The sequence below is a fragment of the Cetorhinus maximus genome, chromosome 12 (assembly GCF_964194155.1).
Source record: "Cetorhinus maximus chromosome 12, sCetMax3.hap1.1, whole genome shotgun sequence".
Lineage (NCBI taxonomy): Eukaryota > Metazoa > Chordata > Chondrichthyes > Lamniformes > Cetorhinidae > Cetorhinus > Cetorhinus maximus.
Genome location: NC_135890.1, coordinates 8249657 through 8270006, shown reverse-complemented (window position 1 = coordinate 8270006; position 20350 = coordinate 8249657). Strand labels below are relative to the sequence as shown.

At 41.3% G+C, this 20350-nt stretch overlaps 1 protein-coding gene across 3 annotated transcripts in view; it reads left to right on the top strand.

The window, feature by feature from the left end:
• The window catches only part of sfmbt2 (Scm like with four mbt domains 2), a 197387-nt gene that overhangs the window by 58730 nt on the left and 118307 nt on the right, over positions 1 to 20350 (top strand). For all 3 annotated transcript variants that reach the window (XM_078552971.1, XM_078552973.1, XM_078552972.1), the window contains 2 exons: positions 12194 to 12282; positions 12595 to 12841. In XM_078552971.1, the coding sequence (XP_078409097.1) occupies positions 12194 to 12282; positions 12595 to 12841 (336 nt within the window). The remainder of the gene's footprint in view (positions 1 to 12193; positions 12283 to 12594; positions 12842 to 20350) is intronic.

The window sequence follows — 20350 nt, the reverse complement described above, 5'->3', positions numbered from 1 at the left end:
GTGAAGCTTTGTAGGCTAATCTGTGCCTGAGTGCTGAGCTACCATTTAAAATGCTTGCTACTTCTGTTATTGAATGGCAAATCTCTGTTGAATACCCTGCTGTATGTCATTCATCTGGAATGAATAGGCAGAAGATGCAAAGCTTTACATATCATCCTTCACAACTAGTTGTTCATTGAATGTTTCTGCCAGCATTTTCAAGATCTGTGTTTTGCCTTTTCCTCACCTACTTGATAGGCCTTTCATTTTAGAGCTTTGTCCCAGGCAAATGTTTACTTTGGACATTGGACCTAATCTCTTCCTATCATTATGTAATGAACAACTGCATTTGTGTAAATTCAATCATGTTAACAGTGAATCTTGCTATGTCTTAATATGCTTGAACTGTAATAGATTTTTTTCAATAAGTAAGCATTGTTACTTTATTAAAATTTATTGGACAAACCCATACCGTGATCTGTGACCACAGTGTAATGAAATATAAAGTGAAGACATCAAAATGTGTAATACTGCTTTGAAAGAGTGAGTTGTAAGTTTGTCAAATTGCAGATTGCAGACTTATTTAGAAAATGCCCTGCTGAGGATTATTTTTTTATATATGCAGTGAGATGTTACAATTTGTAACACATTGCCTGAAAGGGAGATAGAAACAGATCCATTAGTAACTTTCAAAGGAAATCGAATATATATTTGAAAATAAAACCCAGTGATATGTTAAACCAAAAACCTGGGCACTTTTGCTTGTTAAGAATCTGTGACCACTGTTACCACAGCAGTAGACAAGATGAGCCTTTACAAACTGAAGGCTGTATTTTTTTTCTATCAATCAACTATACGGTATTCATTAAGTGTCCTTGTGGGTTAGAAGCTACTTCTGTTACTTTAGGAAAAGAATACTTTGTTTTGCAAGTTATCATGACAAAATCTACACTGCATCCATAGGAAAGAGCTTTCTCTATCACAAACCTTTTAGTGTGTATAAGGAACTCTTGAGATTATAAAATATTGATTAGTTTTTATGAAAAATAACAGTACTTCTGATGACCTGTCTCAATGTTTCCTAACTTGTAATATTGAAGAAATATTGAGTTATGTTCAGGGCTGTAATATATTGTATAAACTTGTCTATAAACTGGAACTTTAAAGATGGTAATACTTAACCCCAATTGAACCTTTTTGTTTGGCAAAAAGATCTTTCACGTTTACTATTTCATAATATTTGTAAAAGGTTTCTGTAAAATTTATGCTAATTTGAAAGCACTTAGGGCCATTATTGGGAATGAATGTTAAAAAGCTTTTATTTGACAAAAATGGGAGTAAAAGACTTCCCCTTAATTTGGAGTAATATACTGATTCCACTTTTCTTCACCCTATTACCAAAAAACAAAACAAAAAATACCAATGTCACTCTTACTGTTAAACAAATAACAGAGGCACGAGCCTAACAAAAGTTTCATGATATCTTACTGCACAGAAGGAGGCCATTTGACCCATCATCCCTGTTGTGGTACATTGAAAGAGCAATGCAATCAGTCCCACTGCCCAACACTTTCATCGTCGTACATATTTTTCCTTTCAAATATTTATCCAATTCCCTTTTGAAAATTGTGATTGAATGTGCTCCCACCATCCTTTTCAGACAGTGCATTCCAGATTATTTTGAATAAAAGCAAAGTCCTGTGGTTCACTTGACTATTATTTTAAATATATGTCCGCTGGTTACTGACTCTCCCACTGGTGGAAACAATTTCTTCTTCTATGAAACCCTGTCATGATTTTGAACATCTCTTTAAATCTTCCTAAAACTCTTCCCTTAACCGTCTCTGCTCCAAGGAGAAAAATCCCACTTTTTTAGTCTTTACATAACTGAAGTCCCTCATCCCCAAAATTACTCTGGTAAATCTCCTCTGCGCCCTCTCCAAGGCTTTGGTATCCTTCCTAATGTGTGGTGTCCAGAATTGGGCACAACACTGTAGCTGGGGCCTGCCCATTGCTTTATAACACTTTTGTGTAACTTCCTTGCTTTTGTACTCTGTCTTTATGTATGAAGCCAAGTATCCCATATGCTTTTTTAGCAGCTTTTTTTCAACTTGTCCCGCCAGCTTCAAAGTATGGTAAAAGTTGGATATGTTTTATAAATGAAATAATAAATTGGGGAAATAAAAATAGTTAATTGTGCTTTTACAAGCTTTGTGAGGAAATGAGTGAAAAGCTTAGCAAATGTTCCTAAGAGAACTTAAAGGCTCCCTGTTGCACTGTGCAGTATTATTTCTGCAGCACTAAAATGAATAATTAATCCATTTGGTAACACAAGGTCTGGGCATTTTGAACCAAGTACACTGCAGTGCTTTCTGTCCACCAGATATAAATTGTACCTTTATTCCTCTGCACCCCCCAATAATGATAGCTGCAGCCCTTTTGTAAGATTATGTGACCATGAATGCTTTATATAAGGTTGTTTAATTTAGTTTGGTTTTGATATTCCTGCCTTTGAGTATTTTATCCCTGTTGGAATCTATGCCATATTTTGTATTTGTTCAGATGCTTCCCTAAATTATGAACAGCCTAATTGGTAAAAACTGTTTACTAAATTGAAATTGAGAAGAAATAGTTAAACTAATATCCTGTCTGATCATGGTAATTTTGGGAACATTACATTGTGTTCTATAGTGTTGTTCCACTGCATTGTAGTGTTTGTTCATGTCCGTATGAATGGATTGGGGTAACTGGACAAGTAAGGAGCCACCTTACCTTGCCAGGTGTCATTTGGCACTATTCTTGCACTCTCTGGATTAGCGCATGTTCTCATTTTGCATATTAGTTTGGCCAACCTCCTCTGGAAGATATAGCTTCAGCTTCCAATCTAACTGCAGCTGCCTTTTCCAATGCAAGTGATGTATCCCCCTCTGAAGTTACCATCCTTACCCTCTCAAAGTTGCTACTTTCTTTATTGACAGTAAATTGTGCAGAGTTAATGGAAATGTTTGAGTGGATGTACAAAGGAAATTGGAATCTTCTTGATTTGATTTTGTTGATTTGAGTCTCTTTTTTGTGCAACAAGATTCCAACTGTCAATTTGCTTTGAATAAATTAGAAAATTTGTCAACAGTATATTAGTAGCTAATATTTTCTTTCTGTCAAGCAATCATTCTAGACACATTTCATTTAAACATCTGTGATTTCCTCATCAGAAAATACTGGAGCCGAAAATTTGCTCCTGTCCAGACTCTCATCTTCCTCTCTTATGCATGTGACAGATGGCGCTATGCATCAGGAGATAGCAGCAGAAATAATGCATTTGGGGAAATTCTAGCATATAGAATTTTCTCCTTTGTGGAATTTGGACGCAAAATGTCATAAAATCTTTGTATCTGCTCATGTTAACTGACCTTGTTAATGCCTTTGTATTTACAGTGGTAGCTCAGTGTTTGTGTTTGAATGCCAGAAACGTCTTTTCACCTCAGTTAATTTATCACAAATATGTTTCATTGAATATTTTTCCCAAAATTTTATGCATTGATGGAGTAAAATGTTTTCCTATTTGCAGGAGCACATTTGATGCCATTAATGTTTTGATATAGTCGTATGCACTTGCTATATACCTTAGAATTTGAGCATTCTTTGTTCATGTCCATGTGGATGGATTGGGGTAACTGGGCAAGAATGCAAAGGAGCCATCTTATCTTGCCAGGTGTGTCATTTGGCACGATTCTTGTGCTCCCTGGATAAGCGCATGTGCTCATTTTGCATATTAGTCTGGCCGACCTCCTCTGGAGGATATATGTTGTCGTGTTTGCCACAGGTCTTCTAGAAGGAGTTCCAATTGACTCCTACCTTTAATTTAAAGATTAAGCCTGAATAGCCTTTTGTGACTAACATATGGTCTACAGATGCACATGGATATCTATATTAACTAAAGGTTATTAGATTGCTAATTTCTGTTAATTATATTAACAAATTCATAAGAAGGCAATTAGTGCTTTAAAAATATCATTTCTTTTAATATTCCAGTAAGGGCATTTGCTAACGAGTCACCAATTGAATATGAATCAGTTTCAATATGTCAGTATATTTAAATGACTGTGTTAAGCTTCACTGAGTAAATCGAGATAGATGGAAGTGGGCCAGTAGCACTTAAATAGAACATAGTGGAAGTATTGTCTTATTATCTAACTTTAGTTAATCTAGTTGGATTCCATTTAACAAGTTTATGTTAAAAATCTATGTCATTGTGAAGATTATTTGATATGAATATTGAAAGTTGAATTTCCTTTAATATTTTTAACATTTTACCATAAGACTATAAGACATAGGAGCAGAAATTAGGCCATTCAGCCCATCGAGTCTGCTCTGCCATTCAATCATGGCTGATAAGTTTCTTAACCACATTCTCCCGCCTTCTCCCCGTAACCTTTGATCCCCTTACCAATCAAGAACCTATCTATCTCGGTCTTAAATACACTCAATGACCTGGCCTCCACAGCCTTCTGTGGCAATGAATTCCATAGATTCACCACTCTCTGGCTAAAGAAGTTTCTCCTCATCTCTGTTCTAAAAGGTCTTCCCTTTATTCCGAGGCTGTGCCCTCATGTCCTAGTCTCTCCTACTAATGGAAACATCTTCCCCACGTCCACTCTATCCAGGCCTTTCAGTATTCTGTAAGTTTCAATCAGATCCCCCCTCATCCTTCTAAACTCCATCGAGTATAGACCCAGAGTCCTCAAACGTTCCTCATTTTAATATACATTTTAATTTTGGGACATTGTCTGATTTATAATATTTTAAATTACTTACTGTAGATGGCGGCATAAAGGTTGATCTTTAAAGATTCGAAAAATCCTTCCAAAAATGGGGGTCGACTTTTATGCTGCGTATAAAATGTGAACCGCCAGTTTGGTGCAGGAAGACCCATTTCTGTTCGTCGGTGGCCATGTGCAGTCTGCTCTGTGTGAATGAGTCTTAAACTATGTGAATGAGTCTTAAACTGCCACACATCATGGTGCATGGCCTGCTTGATCCTGTGCACCAACTTATATGGCGAGTATACCCTAAACATGTATTTCTGAGTTGAAAAATTGATGCCAACTAAGGCGGGTATAACCCTGTACATAGATTTATTAGCTGAAAAATGAGTGGTCAACTTATATGCTGAATATAGGCCTAAACATGTATTTTGGCGCTGAAAAACAAGGTTGACTTTCACTCCATATGCTCGTTAAAATAGCAACATTGAAGTTCAAGTCCGTTCATTTCTTATTATCCAAAAGTTTCAGGTCTTAGGGGAAGTACCAAACATTTGCTAGGTGCTTTCCACAGCTGAGATGAAACCAGTACTTGTCATCTGGAACCACTCTGTGGAAAATTGCAAGAACTATAAAGGAACATTATCATACCTTTGCTAATATGTCACTTGCTTCTTCTGTCTGCTGAAGAATGGTCCATAGGATTTGAGAAGAATAAATGAAAAAGTTTAATCAGTACTGCTGGCAGCTCCAGGAAATTTCAGGATTCTTGGGTCAGTCCGTTTGTGGTAAATTTTAATTCATACCCTGGGATATGTCTTCAAAGTCTATGGGCTGGATTTTAGGGGCACCGTTTTCCCTACTGACTAAAAAGTCGGTAGGGAGCCAGCCCATCAAAAAGCCAGCTTTCCCACAGCCATTTTATGCTTGAAGCAGCATTAATTGCCTAAGGGCAAGACTTCTGCCACCACCCAGGGAGGAAGTTCTGCATTAGAGAGCTGCCAACCAACCTGATTGTCTGACCGGCAGCTCTATAGTCCCAGCAGCGCCAGGTGCGAGTCATGGCCACTGCTGGGACTACAAGCAGTCCCCGAACAAGAGGAGGTTATGGAGCCAGACTTCAACGTATATCTAGGGCATCGGCAGGGCATGGCTTGCAGACCCCAGCGAGGGGGTTGGTGGAGGGCTGGGTTTGAGAGGCGGGCAAGGGGGAGGATTAAAGGGGGGGTTATAACTTTGAGTGAGAGGAGTGTCTCCGATGGGCACAGGGACCCCACAAAGGAGGTTCCCCCTTGTCCGGCACCAGCTTGCGCAGTAAAAGCTGTCAGGTTACTCATCTGGCGTGGGCTTCCCTCTGTCATGGGTAAAATAGCAGTGAAGGTGGAATGAGTTAATTTAGTGGCCATTAATTAGCTACTTAAGGGCCTTAATAGGCTCAAGGTTGGGTGGACTGCCTTACGCCTCCCCCATCCACCGTAAAATGGGAGATGGGGTTGGCTGGGAAGGCAACACTGTATTTCACAAGCACCCCCCCACCATACCCCCTTCCCCCGCCTTCAAACCTGAGCCCTTTCCAGCCCTTTGTCAGTGGCAAGGACTTACAAAATTCAGGCTTCTGTGATGCTGGAACAAACTTAGTTTCATGACTTTACTTCTACTTAATATGCCCTGTACTAACCTTTCTGTAACTATTTGCAAATAAATTTAAAGGTTAAATTCTGACAACCGTTCTACTGATGGAATTGAGAGTTTGCCATCAGGTATTGACACTGAGCCCGTCACAAACTGTGAGGTTAGCTAATTTACATAAGTTCATGCATGCATCCATGCTGTGTAACTAAGCTTGTAATGCCTCGGATACATATGGGAATGAGGTTGGGAAATAGATCGGATAAAAATTGCGCTCTAGATTGGCCATGAAGGGAGCCTGGAGGTTTGATGGGTGGGTCTTGGAGGAAACAGATTTGGTGTAGTGGCATGATGTGAAACACGTTGCTGCCGAAGAGAGTAATGGCAGGACATAAGCAACCAAGGTGACAATGATGGTAAATGTGGTGTACTTTAGGAAGTCTGAGTGGGACCTGCATGTTCTTGTGATGGAGACATGGATCAGGATGTTAGATCTGTTTGGGGCCAGGGCCAGTGACCTGCCAAGAGTGTAACATGGACTATGTGTTAGGCTGGCTACCTCCTTGAACCTTAGGACTTCTCTGCAATGCAGGTAAAAGTTAATAATCTCAGAGAAGCCAAACTAAGCTGGCTGCTCCCCTTCCTGACCCTTTCCTGCAGTTTTCTTAAGTGTGTAGTATCTCATATATTACCCTCACGTTGCTAGACAATTTGGTGTGACCTGACAGGGATGAGTGGATGCTCTGTAGATGTCAGCCCTGGCTCCTTGATTTGCAGATTCAGAATTCTAGGATCCTGATCAAAAAAGGATGCTAGTTGAATTGAAAATCCAGCCTGCTAAAAACATTTTAGTCACTTAGTGCTTTGAATTTTTTTTTTTTGCTGCAACATGAGATGGACTAGATATTTGATAAGATCTCATTTTTGCCAGTGTCTGCTTCTCTGGACTACCAGAGAAACCTCATCGTGAGTAATCTCATCGCCTTATGCTAGTGATTAAGAACAGGTCGGAATACAAATTCCATTTGCAATTGTACAGTATTATACATTTAAAACAGTACTCAGATAGAAATTGCTTCATAAGAACAAAGTCAATTATTAAGAGAATAACCTGTATATAATTTCTCCTGTTGTGCAGAGAAATATGGATGAACAAGAAGGATATCTGATTTATTGATTTCTACTCAATAGCATGTATTTGTATTCATGCCTCAACTTCTATGTAGCTAGTAATGCAGTGCTGACCATGGCTGTGGATGGTTACGGAAAACCTGTCAATCAATCCTGGAACAAAGATAAAGATAGTAATAAAGTAGTGGATTAGTAATCCTTGTACAGTCTTGTTTTCCATACAGGTTCAAGTTTGTAATACCAACAAACTAATTTATTTAAACTCATGCTTGGATAAAAGAACTTGCATTTATATAGGTCTGCACATGTGTGAAAGTCTATACATTCTGTCTTACATCTCTCTGAAACTTACTCAGTTTACAGATGTTCAGAGGCCACTGGTCTTTTAAAATATTTCAGACAAGATCATATTATCTTCCCTTCCAACTAGCCTCCTGCTGTGAATTATTTTTCCCCTACTGGTGACATTCAATAGCATTTCATCAACACACTACTGTGTAAGCAGCTTATTGTCAATCAGAAATGTATGTTTTTCCCAAGTTATAAGGGCAAATGTGTTTTTAAATTTATTTTTGAAATAATCTATAGATTTTCTCCAACTTTTTTTAATATCTAGGTTCAGTACAAAGGTGAAGGACAAAATGAAGAAATACCTTTTTGTTTTGTTTCAATGTGTAATATTGCAGAATAAGTTAATAGGAAAACCAATATGTTGGCAAAAAGTGATGAGATACCACTAGTACTTCCTGGTTACAATAATGTAATTAGATTTGTTTTTTTGCTGTAATAAGCTTTCAATTATTTTATTCCACCCTCTTTTTTTTAAATGTTAAATATAATTTGATGGAGAGTTAACTTAAATACTTATCTCTCTATTTAACTTCATCCGTAGGTAGAGTGCTCATTGGCTGTTTAACTTGTCATTGGGTTCTTGAGGAAATTAGTAGCTGTGTTTGGAATGGGGGCAGTGTTCTGAAAAATTGAAACTAATTTCATTTCTATTTAAGAGCAGCTGACAAAACTTTATTTCTAAAATGACAGTTTATGAATACATACATTGTGTAGGTTAAAGATCTATTACAGAGAGCCTGAAGTTTTAATGCCCTATAAAGTATTTTGCCAAGGACCAACATTTTGGTTGGTGATTAAATGACTGAATTATTGATTTTTGGCCAGAGGGCTAGGACTGTTCGCTACATGGGGTGCAATTTTCGGTGCCTATTGGCGTCGGGCTTCATGGCGCACATGAGTAGACAATATGACAGGATGGCCAAAAATTGGTTTCACGCCGTTGTGAAACCAGTTTGCAATCGACCGCTCCACCCATCAGTGGCGGGCCACATTTCCTGCGGCCGCATGTCGGGAATTTCATTTTAATACATCTGCGTATCATCAAAAGTTGGGAGAGAGGAGGGCGTGATGGGGGGAATACGGCAACTCAGGAGGTAAGTGTAAGGGAAGGAGTCCAGGCCAGGAGGAGGAAGGAGTTAGGGGGCAGGGTGAAGTTCGGAGGGAGGGAACGTGCAAGGGAGGGATTTGTGGAGTCGATGACTGCCTCCTAGAGAGCAAAATGAGGGTGGGCATGATAGGATGGAATGGTGAGAATGAGAGAGGGCACCATGGGAGGGTAAGGGTGCGACAGTAGCAGAAAGGACGGCGAGGGTGGTTGGTGGGGACTCAGAGGCAGACATGAACCCTGGGAGTGCGAAGGAGGTGGTCAGGGAGGTCAGTGTGGATGGGGGTGGGATTCTGGGGGAGGTAGAAGACGTGCTCTTTCACCTGGATATCCCAGAAAGAAAAGAGTTGAGGCTGGTATGTGATGGTGGGGAGGGGAAGGTGATGTTGGGGGTGTCACAGTGATGGGAGAAGGCAGTGGGTGACTGATGGAGGGGAAAGGACAGGGGAGCTGAAAACAAAATTCACCAGTACCATTTTGTAAAATTGAAAGTGAAAGGAGCCTCGTGTTGGGCGGGAACAGGTGCTGCATGGAAATGTGATCAGTGGGTGGGCAGAGATGCAGGTTAAGTTCAGATGAAGAACTGAAAGTGAACCCCAGCAGGCAGCATTGAAAATGCTCAGGATATTGAGGTGAGTGTGATGGAGGAAGGATCCACGTGCATGGGAGAGTGCTTGCACGAGGCTCCGAAAGGTCTTGCCCCACACACATTTCTCCCTCCAGAACCATTCGTGGGCCGGCTGCATGTATATGAACTGCTAGTGGGAGGGATGCAGGGGGAGGACTTGCGAAGCCTATAAATGAAGCTGAAAGACACCATTACACATTATTCAATGAAAGTGAATATATTTTCAGATGATAAAGTGACAAAATGTGCTCACCTGTGCAACCAGTTGGAATCAGAAATTCTTAACCTTTCTAGACCTAACACTTCTAGGCGCTGCCCTAACATACGCAGCAGGGGAGGAGGCAGTGTGTGCAATGGTTGGCCCTATTGTCTGCATCCTCTGGAGAGCCGAGGCTTTGAGGGTTCCAGCTTGCTTTGGCTGTCCTCCTGTGGACCAGCTACTCCCTCTGCAATGACAAAGCTTGAGGTTGAGGGGGTCACAGGCAAAGGGGACTCAGAGGACAGCCTTTGAGATTCTTGAGTGGATGACCCAGGGGTGTCCAGCTGCCGCTCCCTCCTCCCTTTGGATGCTCGAGGGCCCTGGCCTGACTCCTCGAGGGGGAGCAGCACCTGGAGGGACATCGAGGTGCCCCGTTTCTCTCTTGTGTTGCTGCTGCAGGAACTCACCCATGGCTACCACAATGGAGCCCAGGTCTGCGTGCATCTGCTGGACCAGGGTCTCCATAGCGTCTGGCATTCTTTCCATGGAGACCTCAATACGTGTACATGTGTACAATACATGTGGACACCACTTCATCAGAGAGCAGGCAGATGCACTCCTCTGATTCACAAGCCACCCTATTGAGGGCTTCCAACAGCTCTGCGTGATGTTCCCCTGCCTTCTGCTGACTTCCCAGGATGAGTTGGAAGGCCAAATCCAGAGGCTTTGTTATCTGACTTGGACCCCACAGATGCCTCTTCCCCAGCAGTCCTCAGAGTGCCGGGGAAATCAGCTGAACTTGCCTCCTCCCGCTGCAGACATGTGTCTGCGCAGTGAACATCGGATTGTGAACCCGTGCATGCTCTAGATCTAGGTCCCACCGAGGTGTGTATCTCTGCGCTGGTGGAGGGTGTGGGTAAGCATTGTGGCAGGTCTTCCGGGCTGCTTATTTTCAGCTCTTCAATGGTGGAGGTGTCCTTTTGGCTCAAGGTGAGGACCTGGATGGAGCTGAGGGACTGGATGGGGCTGAGGGTGGCAGCTTGGCAGAGCTCCCTGAGAACCAAAGTAGAGATGATTAGAGTCAAAAGCAGGAGAGAGAGCACTCACATTTGCGTTGATAGAGGGATGATGTGGTGCAGGATCCTCATGTGGGTATTCGCCGCCAACCTCACCGTTGCTGTAGACAGGGTCCACATCCTCACCAGTCAGCGCAATGGCACGCCCCTCAAAGTGAGTGAGGGGCCTAATGTGGGCCACTCCCACTCCACCCTGGGTCTGGGACCTCTCCCTGCTGCTGTGAGCCAGCTTCTCCTGCATGAAAACAGATGGAGAGTGTGTGAGCAGGACACATGGCACTGTGTGGAATGTTTGTGTGGTGAGCGGAGCCATGGACGGGATGAGGACGTGAGCTCCAGAAAATATGAACTTGATGGAGATATGAGGGTGTGTGTGAGAGTTAGTGGTGCTTTCCCTTGAGGTGTGAGATCGCTTTGGATGTGTGATGGGCTTGAGTGTGTGAGTTGAGAGTGATGAGAAGAGTGACTTACCCTGGCGGAACAGATGAGACCACTCATCCTTTTTCAGCACTAGGTGGCTGTCCTGTTTTGCAAGGTGTTGGTGCTGACCACCTCTGCCACTGCCACCCATGCTGGATTTGTCACCTTGATTGCTGGCCTTCACCCAGACCCGGTGTAGAGGGCAACGTGGTGGGCCTTCACTGCGTCCAGTGGGCGCTCAAAAGAGGCATCGCTAAATCTGGGGGCAGCACATTTCCTTCATTTGGCAGCTATGACTTTGCAGCAGCTTCCTATCCCTTAGAGTGCTAGCTCTTTGCAGGGGTGGCCTTTAAATATGGTGCCCGGTTTACTGAAGGCCTGATGTGACAGCAGGGCAGGTGAATGAGGCCGCCCTGCCAGTGATTTGGCGTGGTTCCTGGTTATGCATGATTAATGAGATTGGGGCAATACAGTGTGAAAAGCTGCCATTGCATTGCAGCCAGCGAGTAAAACTTCCTTTTTCCCGCCTGCTACCGCACTTAGTTCAAATCTGGGACATTGAGGTCCAAGTCCTTAATATCTCTAATAGAATACATGGAGTAGCTTATCATTATTTAACCATGAATTGATTGTGTTATTATCGTGGTAGAGGGTATTTTGTCATCTACTATGTAATTACTGTGCTTGAGTTTGTGTGATTAATTGTATTGAAATGAATTATGCTATTTTGATCTGTTAACCAAAATGCTGTGAAACCTGGATATTTATTCCAGTTACTTGAAACAATTTGTTATCACGTGCATAATAAATGTCCACAGTATGCTAACAGGCACGGATACCCAATAAGGTCAGCCTAAGAAGGAGAATGAATCTGTGATTTGTTCACCAGAATTTTCTTTCCTTTTCTTGCAGCAATTTGTGAGAAACATGGAGACTGGACAGAGTTTCTGATTCAGGATTTGACTGGTGCAAGGACAGCTCCTGCAAACCTTCTGGAAGGGGTAAGCATCTAAAAATGGTCATAAAATAGACCTAGAGTATTTGTGTATTTTCGAATGTTGCATAGTTGTATTTAAGCTAATCATGTTGCAGAAAAAGAACATGCACTTAATTTTCAGCATTCTCAACTTACTGTTAGTGTAAGCCCATGATGCTAAAGTAGGAAATAATCAATATGCAGAATACAATATAAAATGAGAGATAGTTGTATGTAAATGCATGCAAAATCTTGTATTTTTCTATTTGGAGCATAATTTAAAAAGATACTAACTTTTTTTTTGTAATTTAGATTTTTTTTCTTTCATTTCAAACAGCCATTAAGAGGAAAGAACACTGTGGACCTTGTTACCCCCAAATCTCTAATTGAACTTCAGGATTCTAAAAACCCGTTTCAATACTGGATAGTCCGCGTGGTTGAGAATGTTGGTGGGAGATTGTGCTTACGTTATGAAGGATTGAACGATATTGACAAACATGACCAGTGGTTGTTTTATCTGGACTGTAGACTCCGACCAGTGGGATGGTGCCAGGAAAACAGCTGCAAGCTAGACCCACCTACAGGTATATATTCCAAGTCTGGGAAAGGGTAAAAGAGCTAATCTATAGAAGATATTCATTCAATTAAGTCTGTTGCTGAATATTATATATAATGTGTGCATTGTAGCAGTAACTCCATGTATTTATGCTGAAAAATAGGTAAGTGGCACAGTAGCTTTAAATATGATATGCCTTAAATAAAAACAGAAGATGCTGGAAAAGCTCAACAGGTCCAGCACCATCTGTGGAGCGTGAAACAGAGTTAACGTTTCAAGTCCAAGCTGACTCTTTGGAACTAGAGAGATCTACCACTCTCTGGTTCCGAAGAAGAGTCATAATGGACTCAAAACGTTAACTCTATGTCTCGCTCCACAGATGCTGCTGGACCTGTTAATGTTTTCCAACATCCACAGTATTTTGCTTTTATTTAAATGATATGCCTTTTCTGTTTTTTTTAATGCTTTTCCTGCAAATAGAATGCTGCTGCATTCTGTGGTCTGTGTTATCTTACTGACTGCATTGTTCTAAACATTTGGGATCATGGGTATTGCAATAACTAGAGGCATAAAAATTATTTAATGTAACTGGAGATACAGTTGGACCTAATTGAAAGCTCATCAGCAGTTAATGGATTTTGATTACCAGTTCTCTTCAGATTCTATGAACAACTTGAGATTGTCATAAACTACAGGTAGATTCTGCAAATTACTTAGCACATAAATCATTCAAACTTAAAATTACATTGCAATGTAGCAATTTTTCAAAGGAAAATTGTCTAGATCCATAATCAATCTGCACCTTGCATACTGATTCTGCTAATGTATTGTGCCATATAAATCGCATGGGATTTATATTAGCTTAGCCCCTTCTCTGACCATTCAAAGAAAGCAGCACTAAAAATCAAGAATTTTTTTAAAGGAAAATGGACAAATACATCAGTTACTGAATGGTTTTTCCACATTATTCTTGACCAGGACTGAAGTACGAGCATAGGTAGATACTAACACTAGTCCAGAGTTTGGTGATTTTCCTCATTTGGCAGTTGAAAATTAAGATAGGATATCTCCAGGTGCTCTATTATCTAACCTAAAATTGCGTCTAGTATCAAAGGCAGTTGGAACAGAGGTCCTTGTAGCGTTTTCCTTTTAAAGAGAAAATCTGCTTTGTATATTTTTAGGTATGCTAGTTAATCCTCTGTGGCATTGCGTAGGCTAAGCGAGATAATATAGTGTCACAGAGAGATTTATGTTTTCTTTTTCTCGGTGATTAAAAGGTTTTGGATGTGAACTGTGTGTACTTTCTTGCCCTCAGTGATTGTCCCAATTTAAATAATTGCAGCAGCGCACTTTTTTGAGTTTTAAAATAAAAAAGGTTACTTTTATCCCACAATTACCCCGAAGGTTCAAACTGACTCGCTCGCCTCACACAAACTATCACTCATCCAAAAATTAGATGCAGATGAAGGATGAAGAAACAATACAGTCTTAGTCTCTTTCGTGAAAGACCTGTTGTATATTAGATGATTTGAAACTTTTGGTTGAAATGAAGTTCTTCTAAGCAGAGATTTCTCAGTAAGCTGTGAACCTTCTTGTAGTTTAATTTCCAGGAGGTTGGTTCTTAAGTGAACTTGAAGTTGGAACAAGTTAAGGAGATCCCTTCTCCCACTTTCATGGTATTTCTGTTGATTACCTTGGCCTTTTAGTTGACTGCTCGAGGTTTGATGACATTCTCATGGATTCTGTTCTCTGCAGCGTTGATTCTTGCTGTTTTGAAAGGTAAACAGACATGGCTGACTCACCCATCTGACCTGCTACGAGTCCAAATTCCTTTTCCAAATAGGTTGGGTTGTCAGGTCGATAAACATCCCGTGTTTGTCATTTGACTCTTTGAAATTTATCCAGTCTGGGTTCAGATGAGGACTCATCATAATACAATGGGAGGTTGATGGGGACCCCTTTATCTCAGCTGTGGGAATTTGTCCCACTTATAATAAAACAGGCTCTCCAGCCCTCACCTCTCACAATTTCACAATGTTTATTTACACAAGGTAAAAAGATTCCATGTGCTTGCAGTTTCTGCTGTTGATACTTAAAAGAGTCTGGATGATTGGCACATTTTTATTGGCCTGTAGCACAGTTTTTCTAAAGAAAGTGGAAGGTTATGAATGAATGACTGGGTTTTCTTTTAAAGCTTTTTTTTTATACACATTCTACTGTCAAAATAGAGTTAATTGTTTCTATGTAGTATATAGTGGGCGAATGGGCATGAAAGCACCATAACTTGGCATAGGGGGCATGAGGAGTCATAGGGGATGGGTGAGGAGCATACCTTGGCATGGGAGACACGAGGAGGACCTTTTGAACTTGCCTTTCAAAAGGTTCCCTCATGCAGACTATGGTCCATGGCCACAACACTTTGAAAAGTTGGCCGACTCCATGAAAATTGTGGGGGACTAGGATATGCCTATCCCAGCAATGGAGCTGGCCAGGTCAGGAGTGCAGGGTGTGAGCTCGCTTCCCGAACCAGCCCTCAGCCTTAAAAGGCATTCCTGAAAATCGGAAACCCTGGGAATGGGGTCATGACTCCAGGAATTGGGTCCTGACCGCCATTTTTAAAGGTCTGTGGAGTCTCACCAATGCCGTGAAAAATTAGCCATTAACTTAAGTAGTTAACTTTGTCGGAAAAGGAATCACACAAAAGCAGGAAACTAGCTTCAGGAAAATCTGCTAAATGATGCAGAATTACTAGCTGTAATATTTCTGAGTCATAATATCTTCTTTAGAACTCTAAGCTATTTCATTAATCTATTTATTTTTGATTAGATTAATTTGTGAGATCTCATGTTTTAGTTTATAATTATTGCTTTGCATGGTATTCCAGCTCTGCTAGACAGTTCTGTCTTGCCAGCAAGCATTTATGTGCCTGTTATGCTATTATTGATTTCAAAATCGAATACATGCTCCATGTTAAAATAATTGTTATGGTTTTAGCACAGTTTGAAGTACAAAGTTGTTTATTTCTCAATCATTAAACTTATTGCTTTTCCCAAATTTGCTGCTCCTAAAAAATAAGAATCAATTGATTGCTTAATAATGGAGGTAAATGAAGAAACTTAAAATGAACTCACTTGGTACTCCTTTGTTTTGGGAACAGTCTGTTTATTTGCTAGACCTAAGTGAATGCAGCACTGAGGAATAATAATTTATTGTGGTAGCAAATTGATTAGCCATAAAACAACAGGATTAGTTTACAGTTTTGAATGTCTTAAATCTGAGGTGGAAAGCATCCGGCACTGGAAGGAACTTGCATTATTTAATTTAAGGAAGCTGATTTATGTAAGTGTTGTTTTAAATCTTAAATTACCTCTCAAGTTTGTTTGCCTAGAACCCTCTTTAGCATAGAATGGAACATAAAAAAAGCTGGCAACATTTTTTAAAATCAGTTGCATATAAGCTGGTAATTTACATAGGATGTGCCAATTTGAGAATTGATTGAGGAAACCATGTTATTTACATGCCAGCACATAAATAATCCATTTCTTTTATGTGCTATTTTCCAGCAAGACAGGTGGAACCTGAATATTTGTTTGAGGAATCTTCATACATCGGTTTTTAATTACTGAACTATTAAAATTTTTGCATCTGCAAATTTCATGTCTAATAAACTTTCCTGTTCACTTTTTCCATTATAAATTCCTATGTTCACATTTATAATAAAAACTGCTTTTGTAAATTTGTCACTCTGTACTAGCAGCCTCCCGCCAGTGAGGGCAGTATAGCATCAATTTTGCATGGTCCCAGTGCCTTAGACTTTACTGCTGAGAAACTCCTATGCTCAAACCGTCACTACGGGCAGTATTTTAGAGGGGTGGGGAGGGGGCAAACAGTTTTCCCCCACCAACATAACTCTCCCTCTACCCCCTCGAAAGAAAGTTGGCTAGAAGCCGACTTGTTCTGTGCAAGCCTGCCCCACAGCCATAATGCACTGTGGGTAGGCTAAATTGATGTCCCTTACTGGATAGGAAGTCCCACCCTCTGGGACTGTTGGCCAATCAGATTGGCCAGCAACTCCAGCAATCCCAGCAGTAGCAAGAGCTCCGTAGTGGGTGTTGTCGCAACTGCAGCAAGGCCCAATAGACCTTGGATTGAGGTAAGTAGTGGGTGGGTTTTGAGAGCAGGTAGGAAGGAAAGTACTGTCTTTGGGAGGTGTCCCCGATGCGCTAAGGGCACATAGCCCCCGAAGATAGCAACAAGCTCAATTGACTCAATTATTTTTTAAACATGGTGGGCAGGCTGCCAATTTCGACACCTGTCCACCTACAGTGGTATGTGGGTGAGCTCGGAGATGGGTTGGATGATGATGCCGGGCTGGGCACCTGCCTAATTTATATGTCTCTTCATCCGAAAACACGACCGTTGGAGGTATATAAAATCCAGCCCTACATTTCAAGTTGCTGTAAATTGTGCTATTTAACCACCACAAATATAAAATCAGAGAATTGTCATGCTCAGTAAAAGGCATTTCATACTCCTAACTTTAAATATGGATCGTGCTCATATGGAAGCTTCTGGAACTGCCTTTATTTATTTACAAATAGACACTGATGAACTGTTAGGATGCCAAGGGAGTCAGCTAACCTTTGTAACTTCAACCCAGACTAGCAGATTCTGGAAAGTTCCAAATTGAGTCAAACTAGGTGGGGGTCTGTGATGACTGCCACTTTTAAGACCAGTTTAGCTGAGTAGGGGTCACGTGATTTGGCTAGCATGGCAGAATAAATTCTAGGGAGGGATTTCCTAGAAAAGAAGATGGCTGTATGAGGGGCTGGCTGTATACAAGCAGCCATGGAAGCTCTTGTGTAAACAAAGTTCGTTTTGTCTGACTACGAAGCCCCCAGTGCGTGTTTCTACAGGGTCATCCCTTGAAAGGACATGCCTAGACAGCACTCCTTTGTGGAGTTCACACCTGTCATTGTTCAAAGCTTACTCCAAAACACAGTCAAGAGACTCCTCGACTCTTGTTTCCAGGTTTGCAATGTAACAAACGAAAGCTGATGAGACTAGTTATCCACAAGTTAACCGTGAAAGACCACCATCTATCCTCTATGGTATTTAAATGGCCATCCACCATGTGACTAAAACTGGTTCTCTCATACTGAAGTCCTTTTACCCCAAAAGAGCCCTCGGTGAATTCTACAAAATAACACCAACAAGATAGTAGCTGCAGAGAAAGGTTGTGCCACCTCTTGCCTTTTAAGAATCGAGAGGCTTAAAAACTTTCTTTAAAAAAGCCTCCCATCCTGATTCCAAAGCTCCAAGATCACTTGTAAAGAAATTCAACTTCCTGACACAACAGCCACGAGTGCCTGACTTCATAACTTGCTGAACATTCTTCTCCTTTGAAGTAGTCCTGACATCCAACCCCCAGCCATCTGAACTTTCCTGAACTAAAGTAGGAAAAGCTTCCTTCTTCACTGGACTCGCAAAGACACCTGAACTGTTAGCTATTCTTTTGGTTTAATATTTGTAGAAGTGCACTATCTTCTTTAATTGTCATCTTTCAGAGTGTGTGGTGTGTGATTGGTGTAGCATTTGGATCTTTCAGGGTGAGCATGTAAATAAATAATCCTTTGTTTAAACCGGCGAAAGCTTCCTGCTGGTACTTCTAAATTGACTGCACACTAACGGGGGTTTAGAAACACACATCTATCTTTTCAAAAATAAAGTGCGCTGATTACAGATGAGAAGGGAAGGGAATTGGGATGGTTTCATCTTCTTCCCTGTCCATAACAGTATATAAAAATAAGATCAGTATATGTGAATCTAAAATAAGGAGTAGTTACATATATCTATCTATAATAATGAAATAATCTGAACTATTATGAGCTTTGGCATGCTTATCCCTGCCTTCTAATTCCACTTCACCTGAAGGTTAGATTAAATTTCAACACTCTGGGCTAAACCAAATCTTTAGGGACATGCTAGGAGGTGAAGGGGGAGGGCATAAAATGGCAGGGGGGGTTAGTGTGCCCATTGCCTTCCCAACACCATGGAATTTTATCAGTGGCGGGAAGGTGGAGGATGGTCATTTCACCTGGAGGTTAATTGAGGTCCTTAAGTGACCAGTTAAAGATCACTTCAGGCCTTGACCTGCCTCCACTGGAATTTTAGCCAGCAGAAAGTGGGCCCCTCGCCATGTTGGGAGATCGCCTGGCGAATCTCTGAACTCGGAAGGTGTGCCTCCTAATTGGGCTCACAGATGGTGGCCATTGCTGCCCACTACCCAAATCCCCTGCTCTCAGAAACCCCGACCCCACTTACCTTGTTCAGAGGGCGGTGCTCCTGCAGCGTCTCCAGGCTAGGTGCAGTCCCAGCAGTGGCCACTGCTTCTGGTGGTGGTGCTGGGACTGGCTACTTGCCCTCTCTGATTGTCTGGCAGCTCTTGGAGCTGGGATCTTGCCCTTTAAAGGGATAAGAGCCCTGACCACATATCATTAGCCCCCTGATTGCCACAGAATCCATTTCCAAAACGGCTGAGGCAGGGTTGCCTCCGGCTTTCAGGACCGTTGGCGGGGCCACCACCACCCCGACAAAATCCAGCCCCCTATGTGCAGTGCCGTAGGAGAGCAACTAGCATTAACGAAAGAAATTACGTGTACTGCAGAATTAGCTGTTGAGTAAGATGTATTTTATTCTGGTGCATTAACTATTTTTGGTCGTGATTGTAAATGACACCTAAGCTTGTGTCAATGGAAGCTTCAGGAAGATCTGTGGCTTGACGAGAGTGCACTAGAGAACTGATGATGCTGTACAGTACTATGTTTTAGTCCTAAGCACTATCATTTTCTTAACTGTATAAATATGAATTGCTTCTCTATGCTGCTTATGCCAGTGTTACTGATTTGACTTTTATTTTTATGATGATGTCCATTCTATTAAGTTACATTTAATGATTAAAAGTTTTACTTCATTCAGCTATTTTAAACATTTCAGTCATTTTGAACATCTGGATAATTTGTAAGAATTGCCTAATTTCTAACCATTATATAAAAACATCTGTTTATTTGGAAGCTACTATTTTGCTTGATCTTTTGTGCAGTGCATTATCTAAATAATGGAGCTAAAAATGGGATAAGAATATGGGCATGTCTTATCGACTAACTTGGCCAAATTCATAGATTAGGCATCTTCATAGCGGAGTCTCCAGTTTGCGCCATTTAATGACATGATAGCTGTTCCTGATGATAACGGCAACTGGTTTATTTTCTGGTACCTTAATGGCTATAGGAGGGCAATCTATGACTCCCCTGGGCACGAGGGGAACAAGCCACGCTACAAACCTTAGAGCTCTCATTCTGGCTATTGGTGTTGAAAGGAAAGTTGGTGTATTAGTTGGCTGTGGCAAATAGGATAATAGTGATCTGCTTGATGCAGCTGTGTACTGCAGGATGGAAGATGTGGAAAATGGCCCCTGAAACATCCTGGCAGGATTCTGAGGCGAAAGAAGTTCAGTGTCTTGGGCAGCCACTGGCTT